The following is a 17,031-nucleotide window of genomic DNA, read 5'->3' on the forward strand; positions in this document are numbered from 1 at the left end:
GGCTTGGCCACAGTGAAGAAGCTGAGGTTTTATTTATTTTTTAAATATATTTTTATTGATTTCAGAGAGGAAGAGAGAGAGAAAGAAATATCAGTGATGAGAAATAATAATTTATTGCCTGGCTCCTGCATGCCCCACACTGGGAATCGAGCCCGCACCTAGGCATGTGCCCAGACCAGGAATGAAACTGACCTCCTGGTTCATGGGTTGATGCCCAACCACTGAGCCATACAGGCCAGGTGGAGCTGAGATTTTAGACAAGCCAGTAGGCCAGCTGGGGGCTTCAGGCTTGGGTGTGCTGAACCCTGGTGAAGCTGGATCTTAAAGTGCTTTCTGGTTCTGGGGCAGCAGGTTTGCTGGTCACCTCCCCAGGCTGCCTGGAGTGGCCATCTCTGGGCTGAACTGCAGGGGCCACTGTGGGCAGTTGAATGGCCTTTCTCCTGCATGTGGCCTCTGTCACTAACACTGCCCAGAGATTGTTGGGACCCAGCTCGATACTGCTCAGATGCCAAGGAGGAGAGCGCTGAACTGGGAGCCGCCTTGCACAGTGACGAGGGAGCCGCTGGCGTTGTCCAGGAAGACGGAGGTGTACTGCCCTGTCTGTGAGAAGGGCAGTGTCAGCCTGGGCACTGGCAGCCACACACCCTCAAATCACAGCACCTCTGCCCCGTTCTAGTGCTTTCTTTCCAGCTCCATTGGCCCCTGCGCTTATGGGCTCCTGCAGTTCGCATGTATGAGAGGGAACCTCTGCTCAGGGCCAGCAGGGGGTCGAGAGTCCAACAGGCTTCTGTGCTGCATATGGAGCCTGTAAGGGTCTAACCTTGGGTATGAGGGTGGCCCGTCCCACAGGCCTGGTGTCTGACCCGTTGGGCAGGGCTATCGTGGGAATGATCAGTCCTCTGGCATGGCTGCTCCAGATGTCCACATACCAGCAGGATCCCATCCCCTGGGAACTCCCAAAACTGCAGACTCCAGGGACCCACCCCTCCTGCATTTTAGGACTCCAGGTGCACCTTGAGCCATTTGACTTTCCCCACGTGTTCGGTGCCTGGGACCAGACCAGACCACTAAATGCCTTTCAGCAGCTGGGCCTCCAATCCTGGCTGCTGTGTGAGCTTGGGCAAGTTATTTAACCGTTCTGTGCTTCATTCCCGTTTGTAAAATGGGAATAATAGTAGTACCCACCTCAAAGTGCTGTGACAATGAAATGGGTCATTTTTGCAACACACTTAGAATGGGGCCTGCATAGCGCTATTTAAATGTGAGCTGCTGTTCACACATCCACGCTGACAGTTTTTCTTTTTTAGTGAATCTCACCTTTGCATTAATTCCTTGACTACTTGCCCCAATCCCCAGTGCTAGAAAGAAAATAAGTAAATGCCCTGCTTCCTGCATTGGCAATGGGCTCAGGTGCTATGAGGGAGGTCAGCCTGGGCCCTGGAGCTGACCCCTGTTCTACCACCAGGAGCACCAGCCCTCAGTGTGAGACTTGGGGAGGTCTCAACGCTGCTGCTGAGAGCCAGTGGCCCTGTGGGCAGAATGAGGTTCGGGAAAAGGAAACCTAGACATGGCCCAGCTTTGCCTGCACTAGTCTGAGGGCTGTGGTGGGGCCCCAACCTCTTCCAGGACTGGAGTTGGGGTGCTGCACCCAGAGCCCCTTTGCCCACCAGCACCCCTCCCTGCCAGGTCACCCTCATGGCCGCAACCAGGTGGTACCGCCCCATGCCCAACCCTGCCTCTGCACCTGCAGATACAGAACACCGTTCACGGAGATGGTGAAGAGCTCACTGCTGTTCTGCAGACCTATGACAGCCTCCAGGGAGCTGTGGCCAAAGCAGAAAGAGGATCAGCCAGAGCCTCCACCTCAGACCCCGCCAATGTCACTCACTGACACAAGACCCAGCTAAGTGCCAGGGGACAGCTATCTCGGATCTGGTGGAGGCAACATCTGAACTGGGCTCCCAAAAGGAGGCCAGTTTCCACAGGACCAGCTGTGCTGCAGGTGCCTGGCCGAAGCTAGAGGCAGCTCTGAGGAACCCCCCTGCACTGGCTACTGCAGCTTAGGTGGGAGGGGCACTGCGCCAGAAAGCCCGGCAGGCCATTGTGGAGGGCTTTCAAAACCAGAATCAGAAGGTTTGAACTTCACTTATTCCTGTCTTCAGCAGCTATTGCCAGCATCTGCCTGGGTCTGGGTCTGTTTGGGGGGGGGGGGGGGGGGGGTAGAGGGAGGAACCCCTGCCCTCAGTGACCACGTGCAGTTGGAAGGTGGGCATGGTCATGTGCAGTGAAGGAGGTTTACAGGAGCTGGTGGGAGAGTTAGTGGGGAAGGGTCGCAGAGTGGTCTGGGGATGGTTGAGGTGCTGAGGTATGCCCAGGAAGCCCAGTTAGCTCCTGCTGCTGGGACGGGAGCATTGGGGTCACCCAGGTTAGGGTGGCAGTGAGGATGGAGGAAAGGGTTCAGGTCCAGTGCCCCAAACTGCCTGCACTCCCTGCCCCTACCCACACGCCCACTCACGTGTGATTCTGGCACTGGGACTCGATGCAGATGAGCAGGCGCAGGCGGTCCCGAGGGTGCTGCTGCTCTGGCTTCCTCTGCTGAGGGAGGGCTTAGGGGAGGGAGAGAGTAGTCAGTGGGCGGAGCCGAGGGCCTTTTCCCAGTCCTCCCTCTCCTCCCCCCCCCCCCCCCACTCTGGCACTAGGTCTCACCCACGTGCAGCGTGGCAGCAAGAGCATAGAAGCCTCCTACTGGCGCTGTGTACTGGCCGCTGGTCAGGTTCAGGCCCAGGCCACGATAGAAAGCGCCCTCGGATTCGGGCTGTGGAGCGCAGACAGGGTCACCTGGGCCCACCACACCCTCCCCCCCCCCCCCCCCCAGGCCAGGACTCACCAGGTAGTAGCCACCAAGTTCATGCAGCGTGCGCCGCTCCACCGACAATTTCTGGCGCAGGCGGCAGTGGAAGGCGTCCCCCACCAGCCGGGGGCTCCTGGCCAGGGCCTCTGTCAGCTCGTCCACCCTGTCCCTGTTCCCTGCTGCCTCCTCTGCATCGTCTGGGGCGAGGCCCAGCTCCCAGAGCGCTCGCAGTGGCACCAATTCTGGCACAGAGCACGTGGAGGCTGAGCCCTCCTTTCCCTGCCCCCACCCTTCAAGCCCTCAGACACTCCAGCCTGCCCGGCAGGCAGAGATTGCCTCTTGACCCAGCGCTACTCCTGTTTCCCTTCACTCTGGCCCAGTGCCCTGTTCTCTGCCTTCCCTCCCTATCCTACCCGCATTTCTCCCTTCGTGGTGGTGTTTTTTCTGTTTATGGTTTTATTGTATCAGCGAAGGCAATCATATCAACCAGCCCTGGTCAACTTTGGAAGGAAGCTGGGCATACATAAATAATCATTGCAACTATACTGGAAATAACACGTAGGTTCTTCAGCCTCTGAAACTGTATGTAACTGACCACTGTATGGAATTAAAGCGGGGGAAAGGCTCTGTCACTAGGTTCTTCATAATAAAATTAATCTGGTAAATAATGTGAGCTACCCATTAGCAGTGGCCACAGTGCAGACATCCCCCAGTCCCTCACCTCAGCTCAGCTCTGCTGTCTCCCTCTCGGCCAGTGGTTCTCAACCTGTCTAATGCCGCGACCCTTTAATATAGTTCCTCGTGTTGTGGTAACCCCCAACCATAAAATTGTTTTCATTGCTAGTTCATAACTGTAATTTTTCTACTGTTATGAATCGTAAATATCTGTGTTTTCCAATGTTCTTAGGCTCTACAGCAGCGGTTCTCAACCTGTGGGTCGTATCAACGAAAATAATTTCATGGTTGGGGGTGACCACAACATGAACTGTATTAAAGGGTCGTGGCATTAGAAAGGTTGAGAACCACTGCTCTATGCCTTCCATGGTGACCTGGTAATGCCAGCCCTGTGCTGCCCCTGTACACGGTCCTCCCTGCCCCACCAGGCAGCCTCCCGAGGGGCTCTGCCAGCAGCTGAGCTCTGTTGGGAAGGGGCGGAGGTGATGGAGGGGAAGAAGTTGGGGTTCGCAGTCGGGGCCTGTGTTGACTGGGTTGGGCCTTAAATCTCCCTGGTGTCACTGGGGGAATCAGAGGAGCACTGTGAAAGCTTAAAGAGCCCTGGCCCCCTCCCTGACGCTCCTCACTTGCAGGGGTGTGGGTTCAGATCTCCTGGCCTTTCCTGGACTCACCTGACTTCCCAGGTTGGGTGTGGGTGCTGGTCCCCAAGTACCTACTGAGCACCAAGCGCTTAAGTCCACCTTCCTCTGCAGTGTCCTCCTTACCACACTCCCACCCCCAGCTCCTCACCCTGAGCCTGGCACAGTGCAGGGGCCTTATTGGGTGCTGCAGACACGCTGAGGCCTAGCCTGACTAGGCTCCTCTGGGAGACCTTCCCCAGCCCCACTCACACCCAGGAGTATATCCCCACATGGTGTGCATCTACTACCTTCTATCATCCGCCGGAGCTCCTTCACCAGTTCTGATGAGTTGATGGGCTTTGAGTTGTTCAGGAGGACAAGGGTTTGGGGGCATGGCTGGAAGGGAAACTTGGCAGTGAAGACATTTGAATGGACAGGCTGGGAACTATGGGCAAACTTCTGCCACTAATAGGTAGGCAAAAGGGGCTCCCACTTTGACCTCTGACCTCTAGGTAGAGGTCAGCCTCTGGGGCCTCAGACTGCTGAGAAGGCAGTAAAGTTCCATGTTTTGAAAGCTGCCCTCCCAGGCCAGCCCAGGTCTCCTATAGCAGAATGTAGAGGGAGGAGAGCTGATGGGGCTGCCTGGCATTCCAGGGGCTCAGGGTAAATGGTAGGAACAGGCCCCAGAGCCACCTGAGCCTCTGGCTGGACACTTTCTGTGCTCTCTGACCCCAGGCCAAAGGTAAGAGTCTGCTTGGTGAAGTGCTCAGGGTGTGATTGGGGGCCGGTGAGGGGTGTGGTGGGCTGGGGGTTCACAGAGGGCCCACAACCGGAGGCTCCTCGCACACACATCCTGGCTGGCCTTGCTCACCTCCAACGTCCTGCCTTTGCCTCTGCTCTTCTTGGCCTTAGCATCCTGCCGGTTATTGTGCCTGAGGAAGGCTTTCCAGCTCTCCCAGGGGTCCTGGCTGGCTCTTCTCTTGGTGGTGGACTCCTAGAAAGCATCAGGTTGGTTCCCACACCCTGCCCCTCACAGTGGGTGTCCACCGAGCAGACCAGACAGGACACTTTTCAGGAGGTCATATAGGACTGGCCTTCAGTGGTGCCCTTGATGCACAGCCCCTGGGAATGGGCCACACCATCATCTGGACGTTGTGGGAGAGGAAGACAGGTGCAGAGCTCTGTAGCAGGTGGCAATCCAGCCCTGCTGCACCACCTGGCCTCTTCCAGCTCCCTCCATCGGAGAGTTACCGGATGGCTCAGACCACTGACACCCACAGGCGACTGATTACCTAGGTCTCCAGCGATCAGCTGGCCTCCCATCCCACCCCCATCTTCTGAAGTTCCAGGGAACCCAATTTCAGCCCTCAGTCCAGGGCACTTAGGGGGTCTGGGTGGTCCAGCACTGAGATGTCAGGATTTTAAGGCCTGTGCACGGGGCGTGACACTGCCCATCCTCCTCAGGATTTACAGGACATTTGACCCGAGCAAGGACATAGCCCTGCATACTGCATTCTGACCAATCATGACAGGTAGGAAAGTTCTCAGCAGGTACCTTCCAGGGAGAGGTCTGTAGCCCTTTGGGCAGCAGGCTTCAGATAGATTATCTGGGCTCCTGGCAAGGCTGCCAGCTAGGAGAGAAACTGGCCCAAGGGGGCTTAGATGAGGTCATGGCACCGACTCCCGGCTGATGGGACCCAGCATTTTAGAGCTGGTCAGGTCCTTTCATCTGAGACAGATCTGGTGGTCTCCCATCCCCGGGCTTTCTTCAGGAACACTGCAGTGGTGAGGATGTGGGGGCTTCTGTGGGAGGAGCCTCCAAGTGTCCAGGGCCCTTGTCTTTCTCCAGCTTTCCCATGTCTTATTGGGTGGTGGGCCCTGCGAGATGCCAACCTGCTGGCTGCTCACCAAAAACAAGGATCTGTGATGCCACCTACAGCCTCACACTGCCCTCGGTAGAAACACATGGCAGGATTCCACGAGGGCTGCATGAGCATGCCAAGTTGGCCCTCACAGCGGGTCCAGTGTCCTGTGCATGGACCAGATTGGACCGCAGTTTGGTGTGGGGAGAGCAGAAACAGGTGGAGCCATGTTGGTCTGGAGACCTGGGAGATGGGCTGTGGTGTGAGTGGGTGTCCAGCAGCTGCCTTGGCTGACGAAGGTCTCCAGCCTCAGGGACTCTCGGAAAGGAGCTGGGGAATCTCGGGTGCCACCTTGACCTCCAAAGAGGGTCCAAGGCCAGAACCCTGCCTGGAAGCACCCCAGCTCCCCATCTGCTTCCTGGCAACGTATCCCCAACATATGGTGGCCCTGCCCCTCAGGGGTGTGGTTGACTGTCTGCGAGGGGTCTGCCTTCAATCCATGGGAAGTAGCTGAGGTGGAGAGACTGGATTTCAGGGAGGACCCTCCCAGGGAGCCAGAAGGGCTGGCTGCCTCCACAGGTAGGGGTGTCCTTGGCCTTGGTGGTTCCAAGTGTGATGCTGAGAGCAGAAGCTCAGGCCTGAGGCCCCACTGCTACTCTATCCTTTGCATGGCCGATAAGCATCTTGATAATGCAGGGACTCCAATCACCTTCCTGTCTGAAAGGCCCCACCACATGAGGGCTCTCCCAACACCCTCCTACCCACCTTCCCCATCCTGATTCCCCTCACCCCAGCTGGGAAAGGAGCAGGGCAGAGCAAGGGGTGACTCCTGCACATCCAGAAGTCACACCTCCCTGGGGTTCTGCAGCCCTCACATCTCCTTCCCCCAGACCTGCGGAAAAGTAGTTCTGTTTTTCACAGGGAATTTCACCAAGTAGATTGCGGGAGGGGGTCAGTAATTTGCTCACGTTTCTTTCCAATCCCATGAATATCGAGTTATTTCCATGTATTTCCTAACTACCTTCTGACCCCAAATAAACGGCATAGTCCCCTGGCCTAATACAATTTTGCTTTAATACCAAAGAAAACTACCCAAAAGCCAAGGTCAAGGCTGGCCTTTATAATACCCAGCTGTGCAGAGGGGTGGCGTCAAGACCCCTTCTGCTCCCTGGAGCCCGGCAAGCTAAGCGTCTGGATCCCCACATTAGAAAGGAGGACACCGGAAGTCAGGTCCCTGCTTGCGAGGCCCCGGGAGCTAGCGCCCTCCTCCCTTGGTGTGTCCTGGACCTCAGGGAGGTGCGGCCTCCGGGTGGGGAAACTGAGGCTCGGAGGTCTGAGTCTTACCGGCAGGCCGGTGGTGGCACGCCTCATGCGGTGATCCGCAGTATCGGCGGGCAGCTCCTGGCGGACGCGGTTTCCTGGGGGCGCACCGGCATCCCCGGCCCCGAGGTCCGAGGCGGCAGCGACGGTGACGGCCAGCAGGCCGGCGCAGAAGAGCAGTAGGCGGGCTCCGGCGGAGGCCATGAAGGCGGCGGCACCGCTGGACTCCGAGCTCGGCGTCTCGGAATGAATCGCTCTCGGGCTCCGCGCCTTATAACACGCTTGAAGCTTGAATCCCCCGCCTCACCCCGCCCACGTCACCGCCCGGCGCCCCCTCCCGGCTGGGGCGTGCGCTGCAGCGGAAGTTTGGGAAGGAGCCGTGGGACAGCGCTAGGAGGGAGCGTGGCGACGAGGGCCTCCTGGGGCTCACGGAAGGCGTGGGGAGCACTCCCTTGGCCCCTGCTCCAGTGCAGGCTTCGGGGTCCCTTCCTGCGCACAGCCCGGCACTTCTGCTTTGCGGAGCCCCTTCTCCCCATCTTGAACCCTCAGCCCCTTCGAAACCGGGACGCTTGCCTCCTCCCAGGCCTGAGGCATTCTTTCTCCCAAGCGCCTCATGGACAGATTGAGCACGTAGAGTGGGAAGACACTCCGGCACCTTTCCCAGAAGGGCGCTCTCCTTGCTGGAGTTGCCTTCTCCCCATGGCTGCGGTGCCCTGAGCCCAGGGATGCACGGTTTTCTCTCTCTCCCCTCTCTCTCTCCCTCCCTCCTCTCTCTCTCTCTCTCTCTCTCTCTCTCTCTCTCTCTCTCTCTCTCTCACTTAATTTTTTAATTTTAATTTTATTTCTTTTAGAGAGAGAGCAAGAGAGAAGCAATTTGTTGTTCCACTTATTTATGCATTCATTGGTTGCTTTTTTAAAAAATTTATTTCAGAGAGGAAGAGATGGAAACATCAATTATGAGGGAGAATCACTGACTGGCTGCCTTCTGCACGATCCCCACTGGGATCCAGCCCACAACCCAGGCATGTGTCCTGACCAGGAATTGAACCATGATCTCTTGGTTCATAGGTCAACACTCAACCACTGAGCCAGGCCACTGGGCTCATTGGTTGCTTCTTGCATGTACCCTATATATAGGGATGGAATCTACAACCTAGGCCTATCAGGACTATGCTCTAACCAACCGAGCTACCCACCCAGGGCCGGGATGCCCAGTTCTTCCCAACTCACTCGGGAGCACCTGCAGGGACCTGGAAAGGTGGCACCCAGAGTGAATCCGTTGCCAGAGAGACAACTGCCCTGCCCTGATGGGCATGAACAAGACCTGGGCTTGGAGTCCTGAGCCCTATGGTGACTTAGCAGGGTGAGGGACAGGCCCCACCAGGGACCGGGCTACCCTCTGCCCACTGGATCAGTGCAGGACACACTGCTGGGCAGGTGAAGCAGACCCTCCAGCATAAACTCCAGGTCCATCCCTGAGAAGAGCGAGTCCCCCCACCCCCAACTTGGGCTCTTTGTCTTATTACATACTGTCCAGGTGAGAAATGTTGGAACCTGTAGAGAATTTTTATGAGTTTATTTGAGCCAAAATAATGAAAATTGCCAGAAAGATAAAATCTCAACAAATGGACAACAATGCATCAGAGAATGGCAGTTTTACAATTTATTTTATACATTAGAACCAAAGAAGGAGATGTCAGAGGGGTTACATGAAATCCATTGGTGGTAGATTAAAGGGGCAGGAGAAAGGAAATTGTAGAAATCTCTGGGACTGGGTAAGGAGTGAACCAGAGAGACACACACCTCTTTCGCATTGGCAGGTCCAGGGCTGCTAACAACCGTTACAGCTCCTAGAGACAAAGCACAGTGAGGAGCTCGTGTCTCCTGCTCTGGTGCGGTGGGTGCCCGAGACGGTCCGGAAAAGATTACTCTGACATTCCAAGGGTGTGTGACTTCAGATGCAAAAAAACAATAGACAGGCACGGTGGGTGCAAAGATGGACCTTTGTCAAGGAAGATGCTACAGGCCTAGGTTATGACCACTGCGATGACCCACTCTTAATTAGGAATTCTAATGTTCAGACTGTCTGCTACTTTGGTCTCTGAGTTTGTGGGGCCCACCATGCAGGTCTCCTCTAAGCTTGTCAGGTTCAGTGTGTAGTCCCCTTTTCACCCACACTTCCTTCTTTACGTCATAAATCAATCCAAAGGATGCACTGATGACCAACCACTTGGTTGGATAATGCGTTCCCAGGGTGCTTAGGAAGGTTCATTCCTAGGAAGTCTTAGCGTCCTCATTTGTCTTGCTGAACAATGGACCACTGGGGATGGGGCAAGACTATAAACTTGATGGAAGTCAACGCCAAGATTTTCTCAAAAGGGAAAGGCAAATAAACGGGAGGCAGTCAGGTGTTATGGGCCTTCATTAAGAGAAAAGCCCTCGTGCCCTAGCTGGTTTGGCTCAGTGAATAGAGCATCAGCCTGCGGACTGAAGGGTCCCAGGTTTGATTCTGGTCAAGGGCACATGCCCTGGTTGAGGGATTGATCCTCAGTAGGGGGCATGCAGGAGGCAGCCAATCAATGATTCTCTCTCATCATTGATGGTTCTCTCTTCCTCTCTGAAATCAATAAAATATTTATATTTTTAAAAAAGACAAAGTCCTCTTGCCCAGCCAGTGTAGCTCAGTGGTTGAACATCGACCCATGAACCAAGAGGTCACCGGTTCAATTCCTAGTCAAGGCACATGCCTGGATTGTGGATTCGATCCCTAGTAGGGGGCATGCATGCAGGAGGCAGCCAATCGATGATCTTTCTTTTTGTTTTTTTGGTGGCCCTTACGGGGATGGAAGATGATCTTTCTCATCGATGTTTCTACCTCTCCCTCTCCCTTCCTCTCTGAAATAATAAAAAGGTATTTAAAAAAAGAAATATAAAACAGCTGTCTGGCCCTACCCAGTTTGGCTCAGTGGATAGAGCGTCGGCCTGTGGACCAAAGGGTCACAAGTTTGATTCTGGTCAAGGAGGAATCTCTAAGGGAATTAAGAATCTAAGAATCTCTAAGATTCTTGAGGAATCTCAAGGTACATGTATGTACCTTGGTGGCAGGCTCCTCCCTGGCCCAGGCCCTGGTCAGGGCTTGTGCAGGAGACAACCAGTCGATGTGTTTCTCTCACATCGATGTTGCTCTGTGTCTTTCCCTCTCTCTTCCATTCTCTCTAAAAATCAATGGAAAAATGTCCTCGGGTGAGGATTAACAAAATAAAATTAAAAAAAAGAAAGAAAGAAAAGAAACAAGCCATCTGGATCATTTCTAACCTAAAAGCTATCATGATTTAAGTTTTGCTGCCATCTCACTTTCCTGTATTTTGCACCTAGTATTACATTTACTTAGAGTTTGAGGGCACACCGTGCATCTCTTTGGTTTTTACAATCTGACCATGAGATGGGTGTTGTTGTTGTTGTTCTTATTTTAATATGGCCTATCTACTTCCCATTGGAAGCACTCAACTGTCATTATCATTATTAATCTGATTCCTGCTAGTTGTACAATTGGGGACTGCAACTTCAAGGTTTAATCAGGGCCAAGGTTGTAAGAACACAATGGTGTAAATTATTATTACCATCTAAAATTTTCCAGAGTCTAGGAGGACAGTAAGAGTTTCACATGTACATTTCCTGTGCCTTAGCAACATTATAGAGGGCCATGTTTTTATAACCACTTCAGCTTCCATCTGAATTAATATAGTTAGTAATTTTTGTTGGGTTAGGGAGTAAGCATCTTCCCATAATTGAGTTCTAGCATTTGTCAACGTAAGAAAAATTCCAACCTGTGGATAATTTTTATGAGTCTCTTTGAGACAAACTGATGACAATTCTTGGGAAGTAAAATCTCAAGGGATTGAGAAAATGCTCCGGATAGTGGCAGTTTTGCACCTTATTTTATAGATTACAATCAAAGGAGGAATCTGTAAAGGGGGCTACGTGAAATCCATTGGTGATAGACTAGTGAGGGGGAGAAAGCAAAGTGGGGGAATCTCTGGGATTGGATAATAAGGCAAAAGGGAGGGACACATAGTTTTTTTACATTGGTGGGTACAGGATAGTTAGCTATCAACATTTATAGCACACGGAGATGGTGTATTCGAGAATAAGCTATCAATGAGGAATTCTGTGTCTCCTGCCCTGGTGGAAGGTTGTGCCCTGAAGGGTCTGGAAAAGGAAATAACTCGGACATTTCAAATGTATGTCATCCTAGATGCAAAAAACAACAGGCAGGCTCAGTTAAGGTAAAGATTGACCTTTTAAAAATATCTATTTTTATTGACTTTAGAGGGAAAGGAAGGGAGAGGGAGAAACATCAATGTGAGAGAGAAACATCAATAGGCTGCTTCCTGCACACTCCCCACTGGGCATGTGCCCTGAGCGGGAATCTAACTGGTGACCTTTCAGGAGGATGTGCCCTGATGGGGAATTGAACTGGTGACCTTTTAGTGCATGGGGCAATGCTCAACTAACTGAGCCACACCAGCCAGGGTGATAAAGAATGACCTTCGTCAGAGACGATACTGGCCTAGGACGTGACTACCTGCATGACTACTTGCAATGACTCACCTTTAGTTAGGAAGGTTTTTTGGTTTTTGTTTGTTTAATTTTCACCTGAGGATGTTTTTCTATTGATTTCTTAGAGAGAATGGAAAGGGGGAGGGGGAAAATACAGAGAAATAAATCATTTTTTAAAAGAAATATATATTTTTATTGATTTCAGAGAGGAAGAGAGAGGGAGACAGACAGAAACATCAATGATGAGAGAGCCTCATTGATCGGCTGCTTCCTGCACACCCCCTACTGGGGATCAAAGCCCCAATCCAGGCATGTGCCCTTGACTGGAATAGAACCTGGGACCTTTCAGTCCACAGGCCAATGCTCTATCCACTGAGCCAAAGTGGCTAGGGCTAGTTAGGAAGTTTAAATTTCAAACCATCCAAAGTGGTTTCTTTGAGTTTCTGAGTTTGTAAGGCTGCCATGCAGGCCTCTCCTGAACTTGTCATGTGGTCCCATTTTGTCCACACATTTACACATAAAATTCCTTTCTCAAGATTCCTTTTCCACTAGTCTTCTACAACTTCCCTTGTCTTTCTTAATTTCTCTTTTTACTCATTCAGAAATAATATTAGTACAAGCTACTTCCTTTTAACTCCTCTCAAAAATATACACATCCCTTTCCTTCCTTCTGCAATAACATTCCTTCTAAATTTTCCAAAGAGAAACCATAAAAAAACACTATCGATAATACAAACGTTATCTTATACACCTTCAGCAATTATTAACAGTTGGGCTACATATACAAGGTTTGAGAAAAGCCCAGAGAACAAGTTAACTATTATAATGACCAATATTATTAGTGGACAGATGAAGATAATCAAACGAATGTATTTTTATGATCAACATCAATTTTTAGGTATCTAGGTGTTGCTGATGTCTTTGGATAGCTATCTCTGATGTCAGTGACTCATCATTTTTTATTTTTTATTGATTTCAGAGAGGAAGGGAGAAGGTGAGAGAGAGAGATAGAAACCTGCAACCCAGGCATGTGCCCTTGACTGGAATTGAACCTGGGACCCTTCAGTGTGCAGGCCTACGCTCTATCCACTGAGTCAAACCAGCTAATCCTTGAGAAGTCTTTGATCTCTGCTATGGGTGGAGGCGTATCAGAGACAGGGGTAGATATCCATTTGAGGTTGATATATTTTCCAATAGACAAAATCTCCTGGTTGTAAGTTGTGGTCTTTGAAGTCTTTGTTTCCTGGGAGCACACTCTGAAATGAATCATTTACCAATGTATCAATTTCTTTAAGCTGGTTAATAAGTCCTTGACAATAATGCAGAATATCTCTTCTTTTAAAAAAAAAATAAATTCTTATTGATTTCAGAAAGGAAGGGAGAGGGAGAGATAGAAACATCAATGATGAGAAAGAATCATTGATTGGCTGCCTCCTGCATGCCCCCTACTGGGGACTGAGCCTGCAACCCTGGCATGTGCCCTTTCCCTGAGTCAAATGAGCTGTGACCTCCTGGTTCATAGGTCAGTGCTCTACCACCGAGCCTCAGCAGTCGGGCCAGAATGTCTCTTTTTATTTATTTTTTATTAAAAAATTTATTTTTTATTTTTATTGATTTCAGAGAGAAAGGGAGAGGGACAGAGAGAGAGAGAAACATCAATGATGAGAGAGAATCATTGATTGGCCACCTCCTGCACCCTCCCCCCCCCACACACACACCCACTGGGGACTGAGCCCGCAACCCAGGCATGTGCCCTTGACTGGAATCAAACCCAGGACCCTTCAGTCCACATGCTCTATCCACTGAGCCAAACCAGCGAGGGCGAATGTCTCTTTTAATAAGGTTGGTTCATGTGCCCTTCATTTAGATGCATAAGCAACAGTAACTGTTTTACAAGGAGAAAGTGTATGTTTACCAAAAGTGGTAGATATCAGGTTGGGGAGCATCATAAAGAGCACTTTTTGGCCGAGAGAGATGAAACGTGTCTGAAAGTTTACCTAGCTGAATTGTAATTGTACCATTGGTACATTCCACTAATCCAGAGGACGAGGGTGATAGGCACCGTGAAAATGCCGTAGAATAGGCCAAATGGTATAGGTGGGCTGCCCAGTGAATGAGTCCCTTCAGTCAGTGTAACTCAGAGGGAATTCCCCCACTGGAAATTATTATTTTTTCAATAGCAATTTATCTACTGTTAGGATTGTTGCTCTCCTGCAAGGGAATGCCTTAACCCAGACAAAATATGCAAATCATAACTAAAACATATTTGTATCACTGAAGTGGTGGCATTTGGATAAGATCCAATTATCATACCTCACATGGAAGTGGGAAATGCCCTTGGGACCTGTGGATTTGACAGCTGGAACATTCGCTATACACTTTATGAGCTATAGTGGAAGGTTTCCAGTAATATTATTTATTCCATGAAATCATCAATGAATTAGCTTATGTACATGTTGAAGTATAGGGAGTGGGGCCCCTATAGGTAAGATTGTTTTCTGACTGGGTCCAAACCATATCTGTTTGTCTGGCTCAAAGTTTCCCCCTTTTTGTTGCCACGGCCTCTTTCTTTCTTCTGCAGTCGTCTGTTAACTGTAAGAGTCTTTCACGTATTTGATAGGCAGTAAGAAGCATTCTCAGGTCTGGGTAACTTATCTGTTCAATGCTGTGTGTCTAGCTACATGATTTCCTTTTGCTTCCATGGTGGCAGCTTCAGAAAGTCCTGCCATTTTGAATAATTGTCAACTGTGTCATTTGCTGTATGACGTCTAATAATTCTGTAAGCCGTTTTCCATTCTTTATAGGCTGACCTCGCTGCTTCCACAATATTCCCAAGTCATAAGCTACAGCAAAGCCATAGCTACCGTCAGTGTCAATATTGGCTATTTATTTGGCCAATTAACAAGCCTCAGTTAGACCAATTAATTCAGCTTGCTGGGCAGATCTCATTCAAGTAAATAAGAACCTTCTATTGTGTCCACATGGAAGTTATTGCATATCCAGCTCAGTAACACCCCTACCCATCTTTCAAAGATCCATCTGTAACCAAATCAAGTCAGCATTATCAATAGGAGTTTCCTGTAAACCATTCCAAAGCAAGAAGGTAGTTAATAAGCAAAACACAATAGCAAAGCCTACAAAGAAGCTAGTGAAGTTGCTGGGTTAAAACTGTTACATCGAGTTAAAGTACTATTAGGTGCAGAGAGCAGGAGAGCTTCATGAGAAGCCAGTCAGCTAACGCAGGAATCTGAGTGTGATGGGAGTTCAGTAGAGATTCAGCCAGCGGAACTTCAATAAGGGGAGCTCGTAAATATCACCTCCGTTTGCTTACAGAACACGTCTATAGCAGAGCTGGTTGTCATGCTGGGAGGGAGCCCTTTGGCTACCGAGTCTGGTTGTTGACTGTAATAGCCTTCAGGTCTATGATGATCTCTATGTTTTTGTTATTCTCATGTAACAGGAAGAAGGTTTGTCGGGAAGTTGTCCTAGAGCAGTAGCTCGTTCTTCCTCTGGAGCTCCTTCAGCTTGTTTGCCTTCTGGGTCCTGCTCGTCTGGAGGGGTACCTTCTGTCACCGCCACATAGATTCTTAGTCACCTAAGAATTCCCAAAATTCAAACTGGAGGGAGAAAATGACCCTTATTTTTGGAGCTGAACACACTCAGATTCTCATTTATCTACTCAAAGGTTTTGTTCAGACCTCTCAGTAAGCAATTCCAATTGAAAAGCCAAAATTAAAAAAATAGCCAGCCACCTTTGTTTTTCTCCTCCTGTCCCTGCCTCATCTCAACCCTTAACCTTTAGTTCACCTTGAGAATTTTTTTTTTAAGACTAGCCCAGGGCCTCCTACCTTAAAACCAGGAGGTTCAGAATTCCAAGAAAAGCACCCAGGCCCTAGCTGGTTTGGCTCCGTGGAGAGAGCATCGACCTTCGGACTAAGGGTCATGGGTATGATTCCGGTCCAAGGGCACATGCCTGGGCTGCGGGCTTGATCCCCAGCGTGGGGTGTGCAGGAGGCAGCCAATCGATGGTTCGCTCTCATCATTGATGTTTCTATCGCTCTCTCCCTCTCTCTACCTATCTGAAATTAAAAAAAAAAAAAAAAAATAAATAAATAAATAAATAAATAAATAAACAAATAGCAAAGGACTTGAATAAACATTAAAAAAAAAAAAAAAGCTCACCCAGGTTCACCCAATGCAAACAGGGAGCAGGTGGGGCACAGTGGGTCCAAGTTGGGCCCACAGGGTGGTTCTCGGTGGGTGTCTGTGGAATTTTGGCGACTACTTCGTGTTGATGTAAGAAACGTCCAAACCTGTAGGTAACTTTTATGAGTTTATTTGAGCCAAAATGATGACAGTTGCTGGGAAGCAAGATCTCAACAGACTGAGAAAATTCTCTGGAAAAAAAAAAAAAAAGGCAGTTTTACAGCTTATTTTATACATTAGAATTAAAGGAGAAGCCCTAAAGAGGGTTACATTAACTCCATTCGTGGTAAATTAAGGGATGGGAGAAAGCAAAGCGGGGAAATCTCTGGGATTGGAAAAAGTAAAACAGAGAGACACAGAATTCTTCTACATGAGGGGCGGGTACAGGCCAGTTAGCTATGCACATTTACAGCACGTGGAGATGGATGCGGAAACGATGAAGAACTGTGTGTCCCTTGCTCTGCTGGGAAGTTGTGCTCTGAGGGGTCTAGAAAAAGGAGATTACTCTGATATTTCAAAGATACATAATCTTAGATGCAAAAAGATAGTAGGTGAGCTCAGTTCAAGTAAAGATTGACCTTTGTCAAGGAAGCCACCGCCTAGGACGTGACTGTGGCCATGACTTCTCTTAGATCAGACCATCCTCTGTGGTTACTTTCGGTCTCTGGTCTCCGAGTTTGTAGGGACGCCACGCTGGCCTCCCTTGAGCTTGTCAGGTTTAGTACGTGGCCCCTTTTCGTCCACAATGCCCACTGCCTGTCTGTCCCCCTCCCAAGTTAACGGCCTGAGGGCAGCACGCTGGGCTCTCTGGGCTCCTCCCCCCCCCCCCCCCCCAAAGGGCTCCAGCACCTGGTGGCCACACAGTGCACTCTGTTCAAGCTGAGGAGGGCACTCCTACGGTCCTGCCATCCACACCAGGGCACGATGTTGGCCTCTT

At 50.4% G+C, this 17,031-nt stretch overlaps 2 protein-coding genes across 2 annotated transcripts in view; one reads left to right on the plus strand and one right to left on the minus strand.

The window, feature by feature from the left end:
• The window catches only part of ILKAP (ILK associated serine/threonine phosphatase), a 39,647-nt gene extending 37,433 nt beyond the window's left edge, over positions 1-2,214 (plus strand). Inside the window, exon 14 of the mRNA XM_054723537.1 lies at positions 1,751-2,214. The gene's annotated coding sequence lies outside the window, so the exon portion shown is untranslated. The remainder of the gene's footprint in view (positions 1-1,750) is intronic.
• Positions 479-7,532, minus strand: ERFE (erythroferrone). The gene is made up of 8 exons (XM_028140718.2): positions 7,353-7,532; positions 5,018-5,140; positions 4,455-4,542; positions 2,888-3,093; positions 2,707-2,815; positions 2,516-2,606; positions 1,745-1,823; positions 479-600 (listed from the first exon to the last, which is right to left on the minus strand). The coding sequence occupies exons 1-8, from the start codon at positions 7,530-7,532 to the stop codon at positions 502-504; spliced, it is 975 nt and encodes a 324-aa protein (XP_027996519.2). The 3' UTR covers positions 479-501.
• Between the last annotated feature and the right edge of the window lie 9,499 nt (positions 7,533-17,031).

Source organism: Eptesicus fuscus, chromosome 11 (assembly GCF_027574615.1).
Source record: "Eptesicus fuscus isolate TK198812 chromosome 11, DD_ASM_mEF_20220401, whole genome shotgun sequence".
NCBI classification, from domain to species: domain Eukaryota; kingdom Metazoa; phylum Chordata; class Mammalia; order Chiroptera; family Vespertilionidae; genus Eptesicus; species Eptesicus fuscus.

What these genes read in the sequence shown, in the direction of transcription:
- ERFE (XM_028140718.2), bottom strand. Translation starts at nt 7,532, where the DNA reads ATGGCCTCCGCCGGAGCCCGCCTACTGCTCTTCTGCGCCGGCCTGCTG. An exon ending in AACTTGGTGGCTACTACCTG is followed by an intron (nt 2,816 to 2,887) that starts GTGAGTCCTGGC and finishes TGCGCTCCACAG; the next exon opens with CCCGAATCCGAGGGCGCTTT. An exon ending in ACGGTGTTCTGTATCTGCAG is followed by an intron (nt 601 to 1,744) that starts GTGCAGAGGCAG and finishes CCCTTCTCACAG; the next exon opens with ACAGGGCAGTACACCTCCGT.